Below are 26,900 nucleotides of genomic sequence, written 5' to 3'. Positions count from 1 at the left end.
ATATTCACTTTACTAAAGATGGTGCTCATCTTGTGGTATTACTGAGAAAAATTCTACTTAAAAGTATGCATCTCCTTGCTACTCGCCGTGTGATAGACAAAACAGCTGATGATGCATTGATCAACACATTCTTGCACAAATTGGATTTTTTCTGTTATTTTGGGCAACACTTTTGTTCATACTTGCTCTGCTATATTAGAACAGCATGTAGTTTAACCTAGCACAGAGCTTGACTCATATAAAGATAGTTGCGCCCAAGGATGGCCAGCACGTTGCAAGGAGACAGACGTGTTGACTCATACGCCGCCTCTGTGTATGTGTGTGTGTGTCAGCCATCATAGCCATGGCTCAGTGGGCAAGAGCGCTCTGCTCTGGCCAAAGGGTCAGAGGTTTGAGTCCACCCAAGGGTCATTGGTAGACATTGGGAAGGGCTCCCAGTCATAAAGTGCTACACACTCCAAACCTAAGTCCTCAACCCAGGGGCAGCATCTTAGCACTTATTAAAAAAAAAAAAAAGGGGACATGGCATTTAAAGAGAGAGAGAGAGAGAGAGAGAGAGAGAGAGAGAGAGACAGAGTGACAGAAAAGCATTGAGAATGACTGGGGCGAACTCACCGAAACATAGTTTTGAGAAAATGAGGGTGAAGGGGATATCACACAGTACCTGAAATCATGGTTTGCCGAAGAAATCGTGGTAAATGCCCATGAAACCGTGGTAGCTGCCGAGGATTTTGTCGGCAAAACTGGATTCCGTGCAAACCCATTCCTGTCCAAATCATCATATCTCTGCTGTACATTTTTCAGTTTTGCTAAATGAGGTCTCATTTTAAAATCCATTTAATGTGTCTGTTGTGGTAAATAAACTGTTATATATGGGTATGGTGCAAACTGATGTTCAAAATATAATGGTGTGAAATGAACATTAATGAACTAATGATATTAAATTTTTGGTCTAAAATCATTGTTTGTAATAAATGTTACACAAAGGTAACACTCACTCTACATGAGTTGTCTGCTCCACAAAAGTAGCTGGTGTGCTGAGGAGAGTATGGTCAGCAATTAGTAGTTGATCTGGTTATCATCTGATGCCAACTCCTCCAGTGCAGTTGATTGGCTGGCAATGACATCAGCAAGAAATCCACATTGGTACTGTAATAAGTAGGAGTAGACAGTAGCACCAGCCTAGCAGGGCAGTACTCCCAAGATGGATGGAAAGCTGATGACAGGGAAAGCTGGAGCTCCCTTTTCATCAGCCCTCAGGACTAGTTCCTGACCATCCCCTATTATTGAAACTTTTCAGTGTTTCAGTAACTCAGAGAGTAGTCCAGCATGCTCCCTAATGTAAGTTTCTCTAACTGCCAACACCAAACTACCTGCACACTACACTTCCTTTTCAAAACTGTAGAAAAAAATGGCATCTAACAACATAACCTCAGACCTCAGAGTCCCCGGGAAGGGGGGGGGGGCCATAAATGCCTCCACCATCCACCCCTCTCCTGATGACAATAAGCTGCCTGGAACCAGTTTGACTCACTTCTTCTTCATTTCTGCTACATTCACGGCCTTTCCTCTGACTTTCTCTCTGTTGAGCACCACCTGTCCTCCTCTAAACCTCACCTTCATTTCTTAACTGAGACTCAGCTGTCTGAGGCAGCTGATAGCAAACCCTTTTCTGTATCCATCTACTTTCTCAATTCTCATTTCAAAGCCAAATGTGGCTGTTGTGTATATGTACACACCAACTTATCTTGCTCTCGTGTTCCTGAACTTGATTCTTCTGAATTCTTTACTCTCTGGCTTAGGCTTTCTGCCATTCTCTGACTAAATATATCTGTGCTGTTTACTTATCCCCTAATTCTACTGACTATGAAATATTCTTTGACCCTCTTACTTGTGATGGAACACATCCTATCCATTTCTCCTATCTCTGAAATTTCCATTCTAGGAGATTTCAATATTCACCACCACCTTTGGTTCCCTCTCCTTTTACAGATCCACCTGGTGAACAAGCCTACATCTTTTCTACCCTTAATGACCTACATCCACCACAAATTGACTAGGACCTACACACACAATTGCTATGGGAGAGTTGTCTGTCTTTGCTTTGTGTTTCCACCTCTACCAAGTGAATTTTGGGGGCAAGAAGTAGCTGGCAACTCCTCTGGTGTTGGCAGGAGTTGGTCTAACACTCAGCACATCAGTGCTTGCCCAGAAGCAAGAGTGGGAGTATATGTTCCTGTCGCTCCGAGCTTCCACCTCCCTCCTTTTTCATATGCATTACTGTTTGCCCTGTTATCTTCCTAGAGTCGAGTTGTCATGTCTGGAAAGTACTGCTCAAGGGATGAGAGAGTCTGTATCATTGCATGGAGGCAGGATAATGTCCCTATCAACACGATTTGTGAATGTACTGGACGAGCAAAGTTGACCATCATGAAGATTATTGCTGCAGCACGCGGCCTGCCACCTGATGTCGTACCAGAGCACAAGCATGGTGATGGAAAGAAGAGGACAACTTCCAGAGGTACAGATACGCTTCTGAAGAGGGAATTAATCAAGATTCCTTGACTGACAGCAGCAGAATTGAAAAGAATGCATCCCCAGCTGAATTATCCAACACCGCTTGCAGAAGGAGCTGGGTTTGCCAAGCTGCACCGCAGCCAAGAAACCGCTTCTCACTGACTGCATGAAGAAGCAGTGCATTCAGTTTGCCAGGAAGTATGCACACTGGACATCAGATGAGTGGAGAAAAGTTATGTTTTCCGATGAAAGCACATTTCAAGTGTTCCAGGTGCGTTCTGCCAAGGTTCATTGCCCTGCCTCCCGTACCCAATGTGACCTTGCTTACACGGTGCTGACTGTTAAGCACCCACAATCAGTAATGGTATGGGGGTGTTTCTCAGATGAAATGGGAAGGGGAGGCCTTTACTTTCTTCCTACGAACTTGATGATGAATGGTGGCCAGTACATTCAAGTTTTGAAAAATCATTTGTTAAACTTTTTTGCTATTCATGGGTGCAACCTTTTCATGCACGATTCACCTCCATGTCACAAGTCAAGAAAGGTGACAAAATGGCTTCAGGATAATCAGACTGAGGTCCTCGACTGGCCTGGCAACGGTCCGGATCTAAATCCGATAGATAACTGCTGGGCAGAGATGAAGAAAATCATGGCAAAGAAGAAGACACCCAATCTGGACAACCTCAAGACTGAACTGACAAATGTTTGATGCAAAGAAATGTCCTTAGATTACTGTAGAGATATAAGTGATTCCATGCCAAAACGCATCCAACTGGTCCTGGAAAACAAGGGAAACATGATTTCATATTAATGAATGGCATTTCATGAACAAACATTGTGATATACTATGATTTCCGTTTTTTTTAATACCTTGTGGGGGGAGGTTTGGGGGAGGTCCTAAGTCAATTTGCGGTAGCTGTAGAGCAGGTAATACAGCACCCTATCCGTATCCCTGACTGCCTTATAGAAAGTTCCAACATGCTTGACCTCTTCCTTACAACTAATCCTTCTGCTTACATTGTTAATCTTTCCTGTCCACTGGGCTCCTCCGATCACAACCTTATTACCTTAACCTGTCCTATCGCTCCAGTATGGCCTGTGGACCCTCCAAAGAAACTTCGGTTGTGGCACTTTGGAGCTGCTGATTGGAAGGCCCTTAGGCTGTACTTCTTTGATTTTCACTGGAATGATTATTGCTCCCTTGCCTGGGAACCATCTGAGTGTGCCTTGCACATTATGGAGGTTATTCTTTCGGGCATGGAAGCATGCATTCCTTTCTTATATCCTTTGACTAATGCAAAAAGCCTTGGTTTAATCATGCCAGTTCTAATTGTGTCCACAACAAGGAGAGGGCCTATAAAAGGTACCAGAGCCAACCCACCCTTGAATCACATCTTTTTTATGTTTCTGCCCAGAATCGTGCTAAATCTGTTCTTCTCTCTGCTAAAAATAATTTCATCCCTACTAAATGCTCTCAACCCTCTAAATCTAATTCTTCCCGCTCCTTCTGGCACCTTGCCAAAAACCTTTCTAACAACTTCACCTCATCATCCTTCCCTCCTCTTTTCTACTCTGATGGCTCTGTAGCTATTTCTTCTACTGATAAAGCAGATCTCTTCGCTCAGACTTTCTCCTCCAGTTCCACCTTAGACGATTTCAGTGCTGTTCCTCCACAACTTCCCCCTTCTGACTTCCTCATGGCTGACATAAAAATTTCTTCAGCTGAAGTATTTTCTGCCATACTGGCCTCAATACTAACAAGGAATATGGGCCTGATGGGGTCCCTCCTGTTGTCCTCATGAACTGTGCTTCTGTGCTTACACCCTGCTTAGGTAAACTCTTTTGCCTTTGTCTGTAAACTTGCACCTTTCCGTCTTGCTGGGTTTGCTCTCATTCAGCCAGTCCCAAAGAAGGGTGGCCATTCCCAACCCTCTAACTATCACCCAGTTGCTTTAACATCCGTGTCTCAAAAGTTTTTGGGGCCATTCTTAACAGAAAAATTTAAAACATCTTTCCTATCACAACCTTCTTTCTGATCGTCAGTAGGGGTTCCATCGGGGACGCTTCACTGGCAATCTTCTCACTTACCTTTCAGACGCCTGGTCATCCTCCTTTTGGGACTTTGGGGAAAGCTTTGGCATTGCTCTTGACATCTCAAAGGCTTTTGATCGAGTTTGGCATAAATCTTTAATTTCCAAACTGCCCTCTTACAGTTTCCATCCTTCTATCTGTGCCTTCATATATAGATTCCTTTTTGGATGTTCTATAGCTGCTGTTGTAGATGGCTACCATTCTTCTCCTAGATCTATGAACAGTGGTGTTCTTCAGGGCTCTGTCCTATCACTAACTCTCTTCCTTTTATTTATTAATGATCTAAGCTGTACATTTAACCCTATCCACTCATACACTGATGATTCCACTCTTCATCTTTCCATTTGGTTCCCGCAATGTCCATCTCAGCAGTTACTTCAACAAACAAGGGATGAGGCTATGGCACACCTAATGTCTGACTTGGCTCGTATCTCTGACTGGTGTAAAAATAATCTTGTTGTTTTTAATGCATCAAAGACTCAGTTTACACCTATTAATCCGACAAAATCTTCCACAGCATTACCCACTAATGTTTAATAATACTGTACCCAGGTCAATCCTGCATCATCCCTGAACATTCTTGGGGTTTCATACTCTCGGGACTTATCTTGGAAAGATCATATTACATGTCTTGTAAAATCTGCTTCCAAGAGATTAGGTGTGCTAAGCTGACTCTGTACGTTCTTTACCCTTGCACGGTTGTTGACTTTATACGTGGGTTTATTCGCCCCTGTGTAGAGTGCAACTCTCATGTGTGGGGAGGCTCCCTACATACAGCTCATCTCAGCATGGTGGAGTCAGAGGCTTTTCGTCTCATTATCTCCTCCTCATATTGGCTCCTTTCAACCTTTGTCTCTTCACCGCACTGTTACACTATTATATCTTTTCTATTGCTACTTCAATGGTCACTGCTCCTCTGACCTGTCTGTTTGCATCCCTCCACCTCAACAATGGGCGTGTAGCGTCCATCTAGCAACAAACTCTCATCCCTTTTCTTCCTGACTCTCTAATGCAAGAGATAACCGTTACAGTCCTTCATTTATGCAACAGGTTAAGTTAGGAACTGTCTCCCTGTGTCTGTATTTCCTACTTCCTATGATCTCCAGTCTTTCAAATGCAATGTGTCCAGGCATCTCGAAATGAATGGATCTTGAATTTGCGTCTCTTTTGTATTGTTTTTGTTTTGTTTTTTCATGGAAGGAATGATTTGTGGGCTCTTATCCTTTGGTTCCCTCTTTCTTGCATTAAAAAAAAAAAAAAAAAAAGTATTCTTTGAGTACCTTGAAGTCTTCAACTTTTTGCTTGGAGATCTATATGGCTTTGTGGTACGGTACTTCACAGGCAGGGGTACTGCAGCTAAGTTAAAGGATGGTTTGTACCTGGGGCCCTTCCCTTGTGAAGCTTGAGTTTATTGGTGTGAGACAAGTCGTAGTCAGATGCAGCGGCAAAGCCTTGTTTATAATTTTTGTCAGAATTGAAGACCTGCCATCCTTAAAATTGACACCTTGGAAAGCCTTCCCTCATGCTGATTGGTTCAAGGAAGAGAAGAAGCCAGAGGCCAGGAGTGCCACAGGTGAGTTTGCCTCTGTCAACCCAAGGCAGACACAAACTCTCACTTGTGATTTTGGCAGAATACACCATAGCTTCTCATGGGGTTTACCTTAGGAAGACAGAGGCCAACTCACATTAATCCATTCTCCTATTGTTGACCAAAGTCTAATGAAAATGCTCATATAAATATAAAATATTTGCTCATGTGGCGAGTTTGCCTCTGTCATTCTCAACACCTCGTGTACACATATATATATATATACACATATATATATATATATATATATATACACACACACACACACACACACACACACACACACACATACACACACACACACACACACACACACATACACACACACACGCACAGTACCCTCGCGTCCAACATGGTAATATTGTCATGCATGGGTCCCGTGTTGGACCAAAAACGTGTTGGACAAACAACAGAGCTTATGGGGAAAAATGAATTATGTCAGCAACCCTAGGAAAAGTCACCCTAAATACCTACCATATACCTATACATATATTGGTACTACTGTAATTATAATAAATGATACTGTACTATGAATGATAAATAACCTTTTAGGATAATGTTGGTGGGCTTGCTGGGATTGGAAGGTGATATCCGAGACTAGGTAGTCCTACTGGGTCCCTGGAGGATGGCTGCTGGTGTCACTAGCGGGTAATGGCTGCTGCTCCTCCTCAACCTCCCTCATAAATCCTTTGAAATTCCTCTCCCCTCTCTTCTGCCTCTCGATGAATTCTAGCTTGGTGGCCTGAGGGAGGTGCCGCCGCTTCTTGGGGTTCTCAGAAGGCTTCCTAGGCATCGTGAGCAGGGTAAAATGCAGTAGCAAGGGCAGAAAATGCAGCGAGAAAAAAGCACTGTCCAATGCGAATTGTGCAACTGAGTGGCGCTGTGGCGGGAGAAATTTAAACAAAACATCACGTGAGAGCAGAAGCGTTTTTCATTGGGCGACATCAAGATCTCATCACGATAGCAGGCGGGGGAGGCTACTTGATCGGAAGTTTTGATTGGCTGTCAGCGTCACGGGAACGTCCAGTATGACCGTGTTGGACCAGGGGTGATTGTGCTAGAGGCGAACTCTGCGGATTTCGCCCACTTCTCAGAGCTCCGTCAGTGTTATGCTTATGCACCCATTTTACAGTACTGTACTTAAATCATATTAAATCGTATTAATTTTTTGCTCTCCGTGCTGGACGCGAATCGTGCTGGACAAATGCGTGTTGGACGCGAGGGTACTGTATATATATATATATATATTTATATACAGTAAGACCTCACTATAATGGACTAATTGGGGCCCAAGCGATTCCGAAAAATGCGAAATTCCGATAAAAGCGACATCCGGACTTCCCCCTACTAACCTGGGCCCATATTTATCATTAGCTGTGAACATTCACAAAGGGCCTTGTGAATTCGTAAGCCATTGAACCATTCACAAATTTGTGAACGACCGTAAAAGTCATTTATCAAGCTTGTGAAGCACTCCTAACGCTGTGAACTGATAGCAACAGTGAGGGAAGTCTGCTAGCCATCCGGGGCACTTTTAAGGATTTGGGATCGTTCACAAGAGGCGAGTCGGCGACGGATAAACTTAAATGATGGACTTACGCATCCGCCAACTAAGGAATTTTCGACCACGGAGAGACTTCCTCAATGACTGCGATACTTTAAAATTAGGACATTATACCATTTAGAATGGGAGTGAATTATATTTGTGAAAGACTTGGTGAGAAATAACTACAATCGACGATGTAACGCAGTCTCCCCGGAGATGAAACTTAATATGGACTTTCGGTATTTGAAAGGCAATTATCACGCAGACAATGGAAGCTCTAGTTACACCGGAAATAATAACATTCATCCGCTTTCAAATGGGTAATAGAGATACAGAAAGCAGGCAGAATATTCGAGGAAAGTAGGCAGAATATTCGAGGAAAGCAGGCAGAATATTCAGGGAAAGCAGGCAGAATAGTCAGGGAAAGCAAGCAGAATAGTCAAAGAAGGTAGGCAGAATATTCAAAGAAATCAAGCAGAATATTCAAGGAAAGCAGGTAGAATATTCAAAGAAAGCAGACAGAATATGCAAGGAAAACAGGCAAAATTAAGACAATTGTTAACTTTTTATTTATCAATCTGAAACGTATGCCAGGAAAGGAGACTGTGCATTTGTATCTCATAGTTTAAGCATAGAAATGCACACTAATACACTTAGATGCACACTAATACACTTAGTACTGGCTGACTATATTCTTGTGGGTAGAATGGTGCTTGACAGTGGCATAGATATGAGAATGGTGAGAGGACGATCGGGAGGTCTGTCTTGTCATATGGCTGTGGTATGGAAGGTAAAACTGAGAGGAATATGACTGGAGAGAGAGAGAGAGAGAAGGTGAGGGTGCAGTCAAGGCGAAAACTGAAAGCGAAGAAATTAAAAAACCAGCAAGTGTCTGATGAATACATGGAGGAGCTGGGTGCTGCAGATAAAAAGAATGATATAGCAAGATGGGGTAGTATGTAGGGTGTTGGGATAAAGAGGCTTAAAGAGTAGTGAAGGAACAGAGAGAAAAGTGGCAAGAAAGGATGCAGAAAAGAGCCTCAAGTGAAAGAAGAAACTAATGCAAAAAAAAAAAAATAGTAGGTAAATGAAGATCTTGGAAGAAAAACGAAAACAGCAACTTACTCTGGAAAGATATTGAAAAATGTCGAAGTGCAAGTGGAAAGACTTGTGAAAATGGAAGAACTGTGGAAACAAAGTAAGGAGCAGAAGGAAAGAATATTTCAAAAGGCTGATGAATGGAAAAGGTGAGAGTAGAGAGGCTTTGATGACTGTGTGTAGAGGAGTTTGGATACTCAAGTTATCTCATTTTATCTTTTTTTTTTTTTTTTCTGACTGCCAGTCAACCCTAGTTCATCGCACCTTATGGCTTTGATTGTTGTTTTCAGCCGTGGACAAAAAAGAAGAAGAAATTTTTTAATACTTTTTTTTAAAAAGAAATTGCTATTATAACAAAACATTTATTGAACTATTGGTAACAGTTTATTTTTCTAGTGCAAAATGATGTCGAAGACAATCTCAACATGTTCATAATATAAATAAAATGATCGTATCCATGCTAACCTTAGCGTTCTTTCACCGATCAGAGGGCAAGAGGATTTCACTCTTGGGAGGCGTTCACAAGACTATGGTACATAACTCCTAGGAACGTCTCACAATAGTGAAATGTTTTGGAGCTTGGGAACGGACTCCTGTGAATGGGGAAGGCCATTATGATAAATTCGGCTCCTGGACTTTTTCTGATATATCAGACATTAGTCCGGATTGCATGAACAGTTTTTAAACTGTTTTGACTACCATTGTGGTACTGTACTGTATTATAACTTCACTGCATTAATCAAATGGTATAATATATATATAATAATACTGTACTGTACACTGGTAAACATGTCCTTTATTTACCTTATTGTGATGAACATACCTGAAGTGGTCAGGCAGTCCAGACTGCTTCTGGCTTTATCAGACTTTTTCTGACATACAGGAATTTAGTCCTGTAGCTCCTCGAGTCCGATAAAAGCAAATTCCGGTCAACTGAAGTCTGTTATATCGAGGTTTGACTGTATATATACATACAGTATATATATACAGTAATCCCTTAATTTACGCGAGGGTTACGTTCCCAGACCCTTTGCATACTGTATGTGGTAACTTCGCATATACATTCTGCACATATGTGCACATAATTACGCATGTGTATTAGGTGTATTACATCTGAATAATACTGTTTATGCACTACATACACCTAATAAACTAGCATAAATATGAAAAACAACAAAAATGTAAGAAACTTAACACTCACTGAAAGCTGACAAGCACAGACGTAGGTGGAGACATTTAGCACAGTCTGGTGCACTAGCTCTCACTGCCTCCCGTATGCTACATTCTGCCTTCTTTATTGTACGAACAGTTGACTCATTCACCCCAAACATATGGTTCCGAGACACGTCAAAACATGGATGATTCCTGTCAGGACAATTCGCACCCTGGACGATTCCCCATCATTTTATAAATATACTTATTGATTAATTAATACTTTAATAACTGATTTTCAGGGGGATTTTATAACTCATATAAGTAAAAAACTAGTGTACTTGCTAAATAAACTGGTATGTAAATACATGACGGGGAATCGTCCTGACGGCGAAAAGTCCTGGCGACAAATTGTCTTGTTATTGTGACCACGAATTGTCCTGAAACCAAACACACGACCAATAGCACTCGCTTTGGTGTGTTACCACATGCATCACTAGCACTGCGCTTAGGCCCCATGTTGGCAAACAAGGCAAGCAGTCACTGGAAGGCAGAAAAATAAGCCACAAATAACGATTCGCGAATCACGCACGGTTCGACCATCGGATTCAAAACTGACTGTGTGGTGCGTGGTAAACCGACCTCCCACACACACACACACACACACATATATGCGCATGGGTAGCGGGTAGGCATTATTATACTTTATTTCTCTCATACATTAAAATTATTTATTTGAATACTATAATTTTATGTTTTAATTACTGTACGAAAAAATTCGTGGATAACTGAAATCGCGTGAAAAAAGTTTGCGTGAAATAAGGGATTACCATGTATATATACAGTGAGTCTTTCAAATACAAAAACCTGAAGTACGAATTTTTGATGGTACGAAAGTGATTAATATAGGACATTCCACAGTACGAAAACATCTGTCTCGATGATATGAAAATCGATACTTGATATGAAAGGAAATACTGTACAGAGATAGCCCGATTATCCAGAGTATATGGTGTGACGAAGTGCCTGAATAGTCTGAAATCACGATTAATCCGGTGGAAACAAAACACAAGTACTGTTAGATTGATGTACAGTATTTACCGGTAAATGTACAATGAAAGACACAGCTATCTTCCCAGTTCAGTCTGAAGAAAATTTACACTAGGTGAAATACAATGAAAACCCTGTTTCTACTAGTGCGTGTTTCAAATGGTTAGATTTTTCCACGCTATATTTGTCAGACTTTGGGAAGATACTTGTGTCATTCATTGTACACTTGAAGCAGCAGAAAGACCTTACCAATTCAATTCATAATCCTCCAGCTTGTTTCTGTAATTTTCTGACAACTTTCAGTTTGACAATTTACTTTTTCTTGCTGAAAAATTTCCTCAGTTATTATCATCACTTTCCCCTACGATCGTTTCCAGCGCAGTGGAAGAAACTGAATGTGCTAAAAGGTGGATATTGTTTCCCGATTTCCCAAATGGAGGTTAGGTTAGGTTAAAATTATTATGTACATATAAGCTTGGTTAGGCCAGGTTTAGTTAACCCCTAAACCAAGGGGTTGTTTTTGCCTGACTTGTGTGTCTCGCTAGCATATTCGCGCTCCGACAGACTCTCTAAAAATATTTGCCAAAAATCAATTATTAGACCTAGAATATTATAATTACATATGCCTATGGCACATACCTTCAGCTTTCTCCTGGGATGTTTGTTGAGCCTTCGTCAAGTACCATAGGACTTGTGGAGACTTCTGAAGTTGGATAATGAAGTCTCCACTTTACACTTCACGACAACCCGTAATATGATTACCACAGCATGATATTATCACTAGAAACACTATTCTATGATTCTCAAATAGTTTGGAATCCATACCCCCCCCCAAAAAAAAAACTGTGAAAGCAATGAAAATTACGAGCGCGTATGACCTTCCCACTTGCGATCGTCGCCGCTGATGTTCTGTCATTTATTATTCATAAAAACACTCACAGTTTATATTTCTTTACTATATAACACTTATATATATCTACAGTCTTTATCCATAAGTTTCCTTCAGTAATAGTAGTTTATTGTCACTGTAGGCATTCAATTTCTCTTTCAGTAAAATACGTAGGATTCACTTTCTCATCCTGTATACTAGCGTTGAGAGTGAATCTGTCACTTTCATTTTCACTTTCATAACTCATAGTATTCATACATGCTAGAGTGAAACTTTCACTTTCATTACTCCTAGTATATATACTCGTATTCTTATATTACTACTCATTTACATTTCTATTTACATTCTCTATTTTATTTACATATTTACATTTCTATTTTATTTACACTGTCTTATGCAGTCACTTGCAGTAACTTATAAAACTATTTTCCACTGTTCACTTATACTGTATTTACATTCATTGTTTTCACTTGCTGTTTACACATTATTTACATTTCCACTTGCACTGTTTTACTCACCAGATAGATTGTACTGTAGTCACTGTCTATCATTTTCATTGACAAATTAGCCAGTTTCACATTTCACAGCAGTCACTTAGCATTTTACCTCTTTCCACACGAGGTTTAGTAGGGGGTAGAGGTCACGGGGCCCTTTGCATGGGGCTAAAAAGCGGCAGAATTGGGCAGGCGCGAATCTGACATGCTCTCACCTTGACAGACAACTAAACTGAACAGAGTGTGGTGGCCTGCCTAGGGGAGCTGCCAATGTCAGCGGGGTGACAGCTGCTAATATATACACTATGAAATGATTGGCAGGAAATTTAGACAATACATAATAAATTAGGTAGTTCCAGGTGAATGTAAATATCACTTAGGCTTCTCCCTTCCTTTCTTATATAAATTTTTATTACGAGAATAGATTATATGGCATATTTCAAGGGGAAATAAACAGCGAAAATTAGCGAACGAGTGCACATGAGGTGTTGTCAGGTGATAATTAGCCAGTTTCAGGTGTATGGCACTATCACATACTTTATTTCTTTCTTGTATATATTATTTGGTATGAGAATAGGGCATAGGGCTTATTTCAAAGGATGAAATCAGTGAAAAATTCCAGGGAAGATTTACTTAGCGTAGTACGGCCGGGCAGGCGAGAGGAGAGGGTAATGGAGGGGAGGTAGGGAGGGGAGTCAAGAACGGGGAGAAATGGCAAAATTGTCAAAAATGGATGGGAGTACAGATAAGATTAGGAGTGCTGACTAGTGTTGGACATTGGCAGAACTGATAGATGATACAAGCCACCACTTGAAAGCCCGGGCGAATTCAAAATAACAAAGAATCACAAAAGTTACGCCCCGCAGTATGATCCTTTGCTCCCAAGCGTAACAAAAGTGACGCCCCGCGGTTAAGAGGTTAAACACTTAGGGAAGAACAGACATTTCCACCATTATGTTAACGAAATAAACAAGAGTTGTCACACCAGAACAGCTAAAAATGACGGGGGAAACAGATTTAATAAGAAACATTTACTGTATTTACCAACCCAGAAATAATCTGAAAAATAAAACAGACTATCAGGAAGAACTGATTTGGTAAGGTGCTTTTATTGCTTCAAGTAAAACATATGTTTAGCCTCCTCATTGGCTGTGGGTTCAGATATTTGCGTGCTCCCGTGGTCGGCCTTGGGACCATTTTTTTAAAGTTCTAAAATCAATTTCTTTTTCTTACATATGTGAAAAGACTCATCTGGCACACCTGGCTTTTTTTATTTTTTTTATTATTTTTCCCTTAAACCCATCCTGTGATTTGCTATGATTCTTGTAAGAATTAATAAAATTAGGATGTGTGTTACATCAGCAAGTAAACATCAGCGAAAACATCTGGGACGAAGTGAACTGTGAACGCCAGATTGCTTGGGGTGGTAGAGTCGTGTAAACACAACAGTTACCCTCATTCCATTCCCACAATTGCTCGCAGTTTTTTATAGCTCACCTTAACTCAACGTCAGTGACACCAGTACAGTTAAGCATTGTTCAGGGCCAGCAGATATGAAAGCGATAATGGAATACATTATTGTTTGTACCAGTCCTCTCTCTTTCACACATACACATAAGAACAAACAAAAGAATGAACAGTAAATGTACACTAACTCTTAGGAGCAGAAATAACTGTGCTCTGTTGGTCCGAAATATATTGGGAAGAGTGATACCGAACGAAGAATGTGGAACTGAATGCTAACCTACGAGAACATATGGGACAAAAGGGTAATTTTTTTCTGATTAGCAAACATTTTTGTTCCATATTGTCTCGTAAAATTGTAAAACCCATAAACTTTCATGTAATCATACAGCCTAAAGACCTTACCAATTCAGTTCATATTTCTCTAGTTTGTCTTATGTATTTTTCTGACTATTTTGAGGGTGGTAACTTATGTTCTCTTGCTGAAAGAAACTTACTCAAAATTAGGGCGCATGTAACATAAGCATTTAAACATAGGCGTGGAGTGAAGAGACCGCCTGACTGATGAGATGGTAGAGCAGGTTCGTGTAAACACACCAGTGACCTTCGTTCTCTTCCCGTAATTGTTCGTTTTTTTTTTTATAATGCCCTAACTCAACGTCACTGACACCGAAACAGTGAAATGTTGTTCAACGCCGGTAGTTATGAAGGGGTTAATGGAATACTGTATGAAAAATTCAAAATGGGCGTGGTGTGTGCGTAGCCCCGCACGCGCTTGCCGAGAGAAAACGAACTAATACCTCTCTGGTAAACAAATTTTTGTGCGCTTCTCAGTTGAGTCCATGTCCCTCCTCTCCGCACAGCCTCGCTGTAAGTAAGGATATTTTTGCAGCCTTTCACCTTTTCATATTGTTTCGCCATGCCTTCCAAGTGCCCTGCATCATCTCCAGCATTGGGGGAGCCCGCAGCAAAGAAGCAGCAGTACCGTACTCTAATTCTGGAAAGGAAATTGGAAATTATAAGATCCCATGAGGAGGGGCAGGGAGTCTCGGAGATTGGGCGTGCTTTGGGCCTTGCTGTTTCCACCGTTCAGACTGTGACGAAGAAAAAGGAGATGTACAAGAATATGGCCACCTCCTCTACACGTGTATACAGGTATTGCCTACTTCTTAATAGGGGGGGGTAAAGTTCAGGTGGGGGTCTGAGGGGGTCCTGGGATGCATCCCACCATTTATATGTATATTTCAATGGGGAAAATCGTTTCGATAAACGAAATTTCGAATTACGAAAGTTTTTTTTTGTCCCTATCCCTTTCGTATATCGAGGACTCTCTGTATGTGTATATATATATATACTGTGTATATATATATATATTAAGTAATCCCTATACTATCCGGACGCCCACTTTCTGGACACCCCACTTACCGGACATTGTGGGCCTGGACCTTCAGAACCCAAAAATGTCCAAAAAAAGAAAAAAATCCCCCTCAAATCCAATTTTTTCCCCTCCCATAATTTGAACATGGAATATAAGGGGAGCAAATGATGAGGTGAACGAGAGAGAGATTGTCCAGGTGCTTGAGGGTGCGAAAGTTGATGTATGTGGAATATCTGAAACTAAATGGAGAGGTGAGTGTGTAAGCGAATGGGAGTATGGATGGGGTATATGTGCAGAAGTAGGTGAGAATGAGAGGAAAAAAGAAGGAGTATGTATAGTTGTGAGTAAAAGATGGAAGAAGAGCATAAGAGAGTATGGATCAGTTGGGTCAAGGATTGTGTGGATAAGACTGAAAGCTGGAATACAAATGTGGGCGATTGTGTGTGTACGCGCCAACGCAAGATCGTGCAAGCAGAGTGAGAGAAGAGTTCTGGACAAGTGTGGAAGTGTGCATGGAAAAGTTTGGAAGGAATGAGAGAGTGTTTTTGATCAGTGATATGAATGGTAAAGTAGGGAATGTGAAGATGGATGGAATAGTTGGTGAGTGGGGTGTGCCTGCTGAGATAGATGAGAATGGCAGTGCATTAGTGGACATTTGTGCTGGGAGGTGGTTGGTGATAGCCAATACCCTCTTCAGGCACAAAATGATCCACAAGTATACATGGCGAGTGATGAGAAGGGTGGGTGGTGAACTGAATGAAAGGAAGCCAATGATAGATTATGTGTGTATGGATGAAAAGATGCGAAAATGTGTAATGGATGCAAGAGCTTATAGAGGTTGGGGGAGTGGACTTTCTGACCACTACTTGGCGGTGGCCAGAATCAAGATCCAATTAAGATGGAGAAATAGAAGAAGGGAAGGGCTGGAAGAAGGAGTATTTGTAAGGAGAGTGGAAAGGTTACAAGAGGATGAGAAAAAGGCAGAGTACAGGAGAGAAGTAGAGGAACAATTGGGCAAATATGAATTGGAGCAGATAGGGAACGTGGAAGGTGTGTGCAGGATATTCACAGAAGAAATATGTGCAGCATGTGATGTGGTGTATGGGATGAAGAGAAGACGGAGAGGTGTGCAAGGAACAGCGTGGTAGAATGAAGAGCTGAGACAGGCTGTGGCACAAAAGAAGAAAGCATACAATGAATGGATGAGAAATAGGGGCATGGAACATGTTGAGAGGCAGAAGAGAGAGTTATATGTAGAAAGAAAGAAAGAGGTGAAAAGATTAGTAACAGAGATTAAGAAGAGAGCAGATGAGGAATTTGGAAGGAACTTGAGTGTAAAGTGGAGGGACTGTAAGAAAATGTTCTGGAAAGAGGTGAAAAGAGTAAGACAGGGTGGAAGTGAAGTTAGCAGGGGAGTGAAAGATAAAAAATGGTAGATTACCAGTGGAGAAGGGAGAAAAAGTGAGCAGATGGAGAGAACGCTTTAAGGAATTGTTGAACATAGAGGATGGAAGTAATGCGAGTATAAGTGGCTGGGGAATGGCTGGGAGAAGGAGGGAGGTGAGAAGACAGGAAGAAATCAGTAGGATAGAAGTTGTGGAAGCAATGAAGAAAGTTAAATTGGGGAAAGCCCCAGGAATTGATGGAGTGTGTGGTGAAATGCTGAAGCATGGGAGAGAGATAGTAGTAGAATGGATGTGGAAAATGTGCAGATTAGCCTGGGAGGTAGGTAGAGTCCCGGAGGATTTTAAGTCAGGTATAATTACTCCCTTGTACAAAGGAAAAGGGGAAAAAGAAGTGTGTGGTAATCATAGGGGCATTTGTCTTCTTAGTATAAGAGGAAAAGTGTATGGTAGGATACTTATTGACAGAGTTAGAGAAAGAACAGAGGAATTAGTTGGAAAAGAACAGGGAGGCTTTAGGAAGGGAAGAGGTTGTGTAGATCAGATATTCATTCTTAGATCTTTAGTGGAAAAGTTTCTAGAGAAGGGAAAGAAGTTGTATGTGGCTTTCATGGATTTGGAGAAAGCACATGACAAGGTGGATAGACAAGGATTGTGGAAAGTATTAAGAATATATGGAGTAGATGGGAAGTTGTTGAATGCTGTGAAGAGTATGTATGATGGTGCTAAGGCTGCAGTGCGTATGGATGGTGAACTGAGTGAATTATTCTCTTTGAAGGTTGGGTTGAAGCAGGGATGTGTCGTCTCCATGGTTGTTCAATCTGTATATGGATGGGGTAATAAAAGAGGTACAAGGTAGGGTAGTGGATGTTGGAGTGGCCCTGGTGAGAGAGGGTAGTGTTTGTTTGCAGATGATACTGTGTTGTTGAGTGAAGACGAAGGAGAGCTGCAAGGCTTGGTGGATGAGTTTTGGTGAGTGTGTAAGAAACGGAATCTAAAGGTGAATGTAGGGAAGAGTAAAGTGATGGTCTTTGAGAGAGGTGAAGTCAGTGAATGTACAGCGAGGTTGGATGGTGAGGAATTGGAAAATGTGAGTATGTTTAAGTACTTGGGTAGTGTGTTGAGTAAGGATGGAGGTTTGGAGGGTGAAGTGCTTGAAAGGGTACAACAGGGAAGAAAGGTTGCTAGTTCCTTGAAAGAGTGATAAGAAGCATGGAAGTGAGCATGGAAGTGAAAAAGTTACTACATGACAGTATTGTGATACCAACTCTAACGTATGGAAGTGAAGCTTGGACGCTGCTGGAAGGACACAAGTCAAGAGTGAGAGCAGTGGAAATGAGTTATTTAAGAGGAGCCTGTGGAGTCACATGGAGAGACAGGCTGACAAATGAGAATATATAGAAGCGTTGTGGTGTGGATGTGGATGTGATAGGAAGCGTTAGGAGGAATACACTGAGGTGGTTTGGCCATGTGGAGAGGATGGAGGGTGAAAGACTGACGAAGAGAGTGTATCTGAGTGAGGTGGAGGGGGGAAGAGGGAGGGGGAGGCCGAGGATGAGATGGAGGGATGGGATGGAGAGGTATATGAAAGAGGGGAGTGTGAGTTGGAAGCGGGGCAGTGAAATGGCGGGGGACAGGGCAACGTGGAGGCGATTTGTTTGTGGCCACCCCGAACGGGATTGAGGCGTCTGGCAATAGATAGATAGATAGATAATTTGAAATTGCCGTGCGGCACCAAGCAGCTGTTTACACCATGGCCCCTTCACCCCTTCCTTCCTCCTCCCTCTCCCCTCCCCTGTCAGGGTTGCCATTTGGTATTTTTCATTAACAAATGTGGGCCAATTTGGTAATGAAAAACTCGTTTGGGAATGAATCAGAATAATGCATTACCAAATGGATTTTTCACATGTATGAGAATACACAGGATAGAGATGGTGGATTGTCTCTCTCTCTGATTAATCTACTAGCCTACATAGCGTGAAAATAATCAACATGCTGTTAATTATAAGGAGAGTGATTACATGTATTTCCACTTGTATATATAATTAGTGAAGGATAAATGCAAGCTTTACGAATTTGGTAATGAAAAGTTAAATTTGGTAATGAAAATTGAGGAGTTTGGTAATGTGGCCGTTGCGATCTGGGAACTCTGTTTCCCCGTCACCAACAGTCATTGCCTAACTTCAATCGCGAGCAGATGCTTATCGCAGTGGATGCCACACGTGCTCTTTTCTTTGTGAATAAACAGTGAATAAACTGCAATACCTCACCAGTAGACCACACGGGAATTTACAGTGTTGTGCAGTGTTAAGAAATTAGAATTTAGAGTGCAAAGGATTAACTGTGGAGTGCAAACTGGCGGTTGAACTGGCGTGGCGCAGTTAACAATGTGCATTGTTAAGCAATTATAACTCACTGTGCAAAGAATTACTGTAAGTGCAGCACAACACTGGATTACTGTACGTGCTTCAAGAGCATTTTCACCACTGCCAAAGCCTTAGAGAAGGGCCACACATGTGCTATAAGTACCCTGGCTGAGGTACAGTCACTTCTGATTCCTCATTCTTTGGTTCCTTTTCATTTATTTCATGCTTTATGTCCATTATTGGTGTGGATAGGGTCTTAAATAGGTTTAAATAGGTGCTATGCATGTCCGGTAGGGATTTATTTAGGTAGCATTCAAAGTTAGGCTGGGTTAGGGTCCTTAAGTACCAGTCCAGCAGGAAGGGGCCCACTTTCCGGACATGCCTTCGGCTCTATTACATCGGATAGTGGAGGGTTTACTGTATACAGGTATACCTCGATATACAATACCCTTAGATGCGATACCCTAGTTTAACGATGGGGGTAGAAATACCACCATATCCCGCCTAGCGATGGCCTAACCCCGGTTTATTGATGGGTTTTTATTTTTTTTTTTTACCAATTTTGGTGATATTTTAGACTAAAATTGGTGTTTGGGTTGATTTATACACTGTTTTCAGACTTAGATTAATATGTTTTAGCCATAGGTGGGGTGAACATTGTGATACTGGGGTACAGTTTACTAAGCTTGATTTTCCTCCAGACATATATTTGAAGATTTTCAGATTTTATTTGTTGGTTTTAGTGAGTTATTTACAGGTATTAGACTTAGGTTAGCTTTTTTAACAGCTATTAGGCCAATTAGATTGGCTTTAAACTTGTTATTGGGCTCATTTGGGTGGGTTTTGGACTTGATTGGGGGGGGAAACCCAAGGCTGAAAAACGCATCACATTACTTTACACGTCAAATCTACCCCAACATACTATAGGCCTATGCAACCTAACAATGGGTTTTTACCTAACCAAGTGCATCATTAAACTGAAGTATACCTGTGTGTGTCTATACAATATATATAATATATATATACAGTAATCACTCCAATATCCGACGTAATAGAGCCATAGGTAGGTCCGGATATTGGTCTGTCCGGATATTGGGCCCCAGCTTATGGACTTGTACTTATGGGCCCTAACTCAGAGAAACACCTATACAACTCCCTCTGGACATGCATAGCACCTATTTAAGACCCAAATCACACCAATAAGGCACATAAATGTCTGAAATAAATGCAAAAGAAACATAAAATGAGGGTTTAGAAGTATGTTCATACATTAATAAACATTCTGGTACTTATGGACCCTAACCTAGCCTAACTCAGAAAAACACATTCCTTCTGCACATGCATAGCTACTAACACCCTATTCACACCAATAAAGGACATTAAAGAGTGAAATGAGGTAAGTATAGTAGGGAAAAAAGTACAGTATGAAACATTCTGGCTACTTACAGCAAGTCCCTGGCCACCTCGATGAATAACCGCCTCCTCTCGGACTCTGACAGTAAGAACGATTTCCTGAAGCACTTGCAGTACACTCTTCCTGAAGTCTTGCACTGAACTTAGTCAATAACACACAGAAGTCCGTTCTCTTCACAGTGTTCACTTTTGTCCAAATAATGCTCCATTGTAACTTAGTGTTGCACTTTAACTTTTCCCAATTTTTCTTAATTTTCCAAAGCCAAAACATACAAGTCTATTTATGTTAAATTTCTTTTCTGTTGAGTCTTTTCTCTCACAACTTTAAATCCTTAACACAACACACCGTTTTTTTCACTGCACAACACTCAAAATTCCCGTGTGGTCTAGTGGAGAAGTTCTTGCTGTTTATTCACTGTCAGAGTCCAAGAGTATCACTGGCAGGCGACCTAGGGGTGCATCGCTGGGTCGTGGTGATGGCGTACCCACTCAGAGGACTCTGAAGAAAGCCGCAAACTCACGTCGAGCGGTGACTCCACCGTGGCTGATGAGCTGGGCTGTGGCTCGGAGCACGAGGGCCTGTCTTGGGGAGGCAACGGAGTGGAGCCAGGGCTGGGCACAGTGGGGGTCACTGGCCTGAAAAAACTGTGAATGGTTGATTGATGCAATGACCGACGATTCTGACGATTGATGATGCACTGCCTGAAAGCATGCACTTCCTCCACGAGTCCCAAGGGCCCCATCTCCCTGTCGCAGTCCGGGTGTTCCAGGTAGTCTAGGACGAACTCTAGATGTTCCCGGAGTGCGCTCAGCTTGGGGATGGCTGGAGTAGTGTCCTGCTGAGAGGAGTCCGCATCATCGTCGCCTTCCTCGTCGGAATCTTCAAGTTCAATACTGACACCAGCAACCGAAAACGCAATCTCGATATCAGACAACGTCTGATACCCAGGATCGCCCTCGTCGTCATCCAACCACTCACGAACATCGTCCACATCTACATCGTTGCCGTGCATACTTAGCCGCGCACGGAAGTCATCCACGTCAAAGCCCAGAAAATCGTACTCCACATCCGTTCCAAGATGCAGACGAGACCAACCATTTTCAAGAGTTTTCACAGGGACTTCCTTCCATGCACTAGCCCAGTTGTACAGCGCAGACTTGATGTTGTAGCGGCGAAGGTTTTCCAAAGTCCGCTTGCCTCGTGTGTCCCGTCCCTCCCTGCGCTGGTCCTCGTCCTCGAGAACAACCATCACCTCGTCCAGGAACTTCTGACGGTATAGGCGCTTTGTTGCCACGATCACTCCTTGGTCCATTGGTTGAATGAGAGCAGTCGTATTAGGTGGCAGAAACATGCACCTAATAAGGCCATTTTCGGCAACCAAGTCCTTGTCGCACGGGTGGGCAGGTGCATTGTCGAGTAGAAGGAGAGCCTTTACCTGGTCGCGCAGGATTCCCAGTGTCTTCGTCTGGTAATAGATGACCTCCTTGACGAGGTGACAGTGAAACCAGTCTTTGAAGATCACAGCTGTGAACCATGCCTTCAAAGAATGGTACCAGACGACAGGAAGGACATCCATCACCCCACGAAGGCACCGAGGCCGCTTTGCACGGCCAACAACAACGGGCTTAAGCTGGTGCATGCCGTTAGCACTGGCACAACACAAAGCAGATATCCGTTCCTTGGAAAGCTTGCGGCCAGGTACACGCTTCTCCGTCTCCTCGGCTAGAGTGTTCGTTGGCAGCAAGCGATAGAATAGGCCAGTTTCGTCAGCGTTGTAGACTTGACCGAGAGTTAGGCCCTCCCTGTCGATCAAGCCTTTCACCTTGTGCCGAAACTCGTCAACTCCATCCTCGTTAGCGTCCAATGGTTCGCCACATGCTTTACGGTTGGTAAGGCCATGTCGCAACTTGAACGCGAAGAGCCAACCCTCGGATGCCTTGAAGTCTAGGGCGTCGTGAAGCCTGGCGAACTTCTCAGAAGCAGCCTTCAGCTCCGTTCCACGTACCATCACACCAGCAGCACGTTGCTGTCGATACCAAATCAACGTGGATCGGTCGATTTCTGCAAACTTGGGGGTAAACATAACCTTCCTTTCCACGCTGCGTTTGCTTCTCGACGAGAAGTCAGCCGTGTACTGCATGAGTTTGTCTCGGGAACGTTTGATATCGAACAAAGTCGACCGGGCCAGGTTGTACTCATGGAGAATGCGGGAAGAAGACCAACCCGCATCAACTTTCTCCAATATCTCCCTCTTCTTTTCCAGAGTCAACACCACTCTCTTCCTTTTCTCAGGTGGCGGAGCCATCATCACACACACTAAGAGGAGGCCCGAGAGCAGCAGGAGGCCCTGCAGCAGGTAGGGCACCACCACAAAAGCGATCACGTGGGCAGCCATTACGAGGAGCGTACACTCGCAGTGAGAGACAGGCGGGAAGTGGGGAGGATGCAGTGGCGCTCTATCGGACGTCGGAGGAATGGCGCGCCAAAACAATGCTCTCCCGCGGCGCGCGCGGCAAGTTCAAATTACGGACGGGAATTTTTTTTTTTTTTTTTTAATTTTTTGGGGTTTTCGGATCATTTTGGGAATGTTGGATCCCAGGACGATTAGGTCCGGGTAGTGGGGATGTTCGGTTATTGGGCGTCCAGATATTAAAGTGATTACTGTATATATATATATATATATATATATATATATATATATATATATACTGTAGATAGGTAGATAGATAGATATAGATATAAATATCTATCTATCTATCTGTCTATTGCCAGATGCCATAATCCCGTAAGGGGTGGCCATTTGACTCTGAGGTATTAGTTTTACAGGAAGGGGCACTAACCCTCCACCAACCCACTTGACATGTAGGGAGCACGTATGGTTTGGTTATATGGTTACCACCCAGCGTTGTAAATGGTTTCTTGGCTTACAGGAAACCATTTGGCTTGTCACTCAATGTAAAGCCACCTGTAGCGGAAAGAAAAGCATTAAGTAGTGACAGGAAAGATGGGAGAAATAGGAAGAGAGGAGGGCAGGCACAGAAAAAGAATGATAAAGGCTAAGGAAGAAGTAGGCAGCACTACATCAAGTGAGTGGATGATGGTCGCCACCACCTACCACTAATTTATATAAATATATATTCTAGAATAAAAAAAGGCAGGAATAAGGCAAATTCATTAATCCCTACACCGCGGGCATGTTTACCGATGTTTTGTGTGTGCCGCGGGGTTATTCGGGCTCCGACAGACTCTCAAAAAATATTTGCCAAAAATCAGTTATTAGTCCTAGAATATTAAAATTAAATATGCTTATGGCACATACCTTCAGCTTTCTCCTGGAATGTTTGTTGAGCCTTTGTCAGTTACCGTAGGACTTGTGGAGACCCCTGAAGTTGGGTAACGAAGTCTCCACTTTACAATTCCCGACAACTCGTAATATGATTACCACAGCCAGATATTAACACTATAAACACTACTCTATGATTTTCAAGTAGTTTGGGATCCATACTCCAAAAAAAAACCCACTGTGAAAGCAATGAAAATTACGAGCGCGTCTGACCGTCGCACTGGCACTAGTTCGCTCTTGGTACTCTGTCATTTATTATTCATAAAACCCCTCACACTTTATATTTCTATTACTATATAACACTTATATATATCTACAGTCTTTATCCATAAGTTTCCTTCAGTAGTATTAGTTTATTGTCACTGTAGGGATTCAATTTCTTTCAGTAAAATACGTAGCATTCACTTTCTCGTCCTGTATACTAGCATTGAGAGTGAATGTCACTTTCATCTTCACTCTCATAACTCATAGTATTCAGACATGCTAGAGTGAAACTTTCACTTTCATTACTCCTAGGGTATATACTCGTATTCTTATAATACTACTCATTTACATTTCTATTTACGTTCTCTATTTTATTTACGTTACTTACATTTCTATTTTATTTACGCTGTGTTATGCACTGTCACTTGAAGTAACTTATAAAACTATTTTCCATTGTTCACGTATATTTACATTCATTACTTTCACTTGCTGTTTACACATTATTTACACATTATTTACAATTCCACTTGCACTGTTTTACTCAATAGAAAGATCGTAGTCACTCTTTTATCAATTGTCAGCCCTTTACCTCTTTCCACACAAGGTTTAGTAGGGGGTAAAGGTCACAGGGCCCTTTGCATGGGGGTGAAAAAGTCCCTGAAGTCAGCAAGAAGAAACAAACGTACCTCCACTTCAGAAGATGAGAGTAAACTGATAAGGGAAGGCCGGGGTAGAGGCCTACTTAGGGGATATTCAGTGCTACCAATGTTAGCTCTTGGAACAGCTATGTATAGCACTGAAATGATTGGCAGGAAATCTAGACAATACATTATAAATTAGGTAGTTCCAGGTGAATGTAAATATCACTTAGGCTTCTCCCTTCCCTCCTTACATGTATATTTATTACGAAAATAGATTATACGGCATATTTGAAGGGGAAAAAAACAGCGAAAATTAGCGAACGAGTGCACGTGAGGTGTTGTCAGGTGATAATTAGCCAATTCCAGGTGTATGGCACTCTCACTTACCTTATTTCTTTCTTGTATATATTATTTGGTATAAGAATAGGACATAGGGCTTATTTCAATGGATGAAATTAGTGAAAAATTCCAGGGAAGATTTACTTAGCGTAGCACGGCCGGGCAGGCGAGAGGATAGGGTAATGGAGGGGGGGTAGGGAGGGGAGTCAAGAACGGGGAGAAATGGCTAAATTGTCAACAATGGATGGGAGTACAGATAAGATTAGGAGTGCTGACTAGTGTTGGACATTGGCAGTACTGATAGATGATACAAGCCCTCACTTGGAAGCCCGGGTGAATTAAAAATAACACAGGATCACAAAAGTGACGCCCCGCGGTATGATCCCTTGCTCCCAAGCGTCACAAAAGTGACACCCCGCGGTTAAGGGGTTAAGACTAATGGACACAAAATGGATGATTAAACAGTCAAGGATATAGTTGGGTTTCATACGACTGGAATATAATGAAAAAGATAACTCCTGACCATCGAGAGTAATATTGTATAACAACCTGACTCTGTGAGAAAATTTGGTGCTGGCAGAGTAAGGTAGCATGAGGTGCTAATTATTATGGTGTTGGCAGAGTAAGGCAGCATGGAGCACTAAAGAATATGGTGTTGGCAGAGAGAGATTGCGTGGAGTAATGAATAATATGGTGTTGGCATAATTATGCAGCATGGTGTCCTAAATAATGTGCTGTTGCAGAGTGAGACAGTTTAGGGTATTAAATAATATGGTGTCGTAGATTGAAGCAGTGTACGGTACAGTACTAATTAATGTGGAGTTGCAGAATTAGGGAGTGTAGGGTACTAAATAATATGTGGCTGCAGTGTGAGGCAGTGTAGGGTACTAAATAATATGGAGTTGCAGAGTTAGGCAGTGTAGGGTACTAAATAATATGTAGCTGCAGAGTGAGGCAGTGTAGGGTACTAAATAATATGGAGTTGCAGAGTTAGGCAGTGTAGGGTACTAAATAATATGGAGTTGCAGAGTTTGGCAGTGTAAGGTACTAAATAATATGGAGTTGCAGAGTTTGGCAGTGTAAGGTACTAAATAATATGGAGTTGCAGAGTTAGGCAGTGTAAGGTACTAATAATATGGAGTTGCAGAGTTTGGAAGTGTAGGGTACTAAATAATATGGAGTTGCAGAGTGAGGCAGTGTAGGGTACTAAATAATATGGAGTTGCAGAGTTAGGCAGTGTAGGGTACTAAATAATATGGAGTTGCAGAGTGAGGCAGTGTAGGTTACTAAATAATATGGAGTTGCAGAGTGAGAAATATGGATTATTTCAATAATAAGGTGTTGGCAGAGTTAGTCAGTGTGGGAAACTAAATACTATGGTGTTGCAGATTGAGGCAGCATGGGGTACAGCCTTGGTTCTGGTGCTGCTAGAGAGGAACTTCAGTGAGGACCGCAACCAGTGGAAGCTGATGGCCACCAAGGCTAGAGCTTTCATCACCGGCTGTGGTGAGGCTGTGGAAACTCTCACCACAGCTGCCACCACCTTCCTGGACTCCCTGTAAGCTGTGTTACTCCCATCACAGCTGCCACTGCCTTCATGGATTCTGGGAAGGCCCGATGAGGTCTTGATTTGAAGACAGTGAAGAGAAATTATCTTAATAATTCACCAAGCAGAAATGTAAAATTTGATCTACTAATGAGGATTAAGAAAATATACTGTAGAAAATGACAGACAAAACTTGATTATGAATACTCTAATTGTATAGAAATTGAGAGACAAAACTTGATTATGAATACTTTAATTGTACCAATCACACACACACACACACACACACACACACACACACACACACACACACACACACACACACACACACACACACACACACACACATCCACACTTGGACAAAATCCACAGATGGA

General features: G+C 42.1%; 1 protein-coding gene across 1 annotated transcript in view; it reads left to right on the top strand.

Annotated features, from left to right (window-relative positions):
- The window catches only part of LOC145417842 (von Willebrand factor A domain-containing protein 5A-like), a 756,527-nt gene extending 729,988 nt beyond the window's left edge, over positions 1-26,539 (top strand). Inside the window, exon 20 of the mRNA XM_080286463.1 lies at positions 26,366-26,539. Within this exon, the coding sequence (XP_080142589.1) occupies positions 26,366-26,539 (174 nt within the window). The remainder of the gene's footprint in view (positions 1-26,365) is intronic.
- Positions 26,540-26,900: the final 361 nt, after the last annotated feature.

Source organism: Coenobita brevimanus, chromosome 111 (assembly GCF_032717465.1).
Source record: "Coenobita brevimanus isolate Jiangsu-jjx chromosome 111, ASM3271746v2, whole genome shotgun sequence".
Classification (NCBI taxonomy): domain Eukaryota; kingdom Metazoa; phylum Arthropoda; class Malacostraca; order Decapoda; family Coenobitidae; genus Coenobita; species Coenobita brevimanus.
The sequence above is the reverse complement of the archived record's forward strand: the minus strand, read 5'-3'. Positions and strand labels throughout refer to the sequence as shown.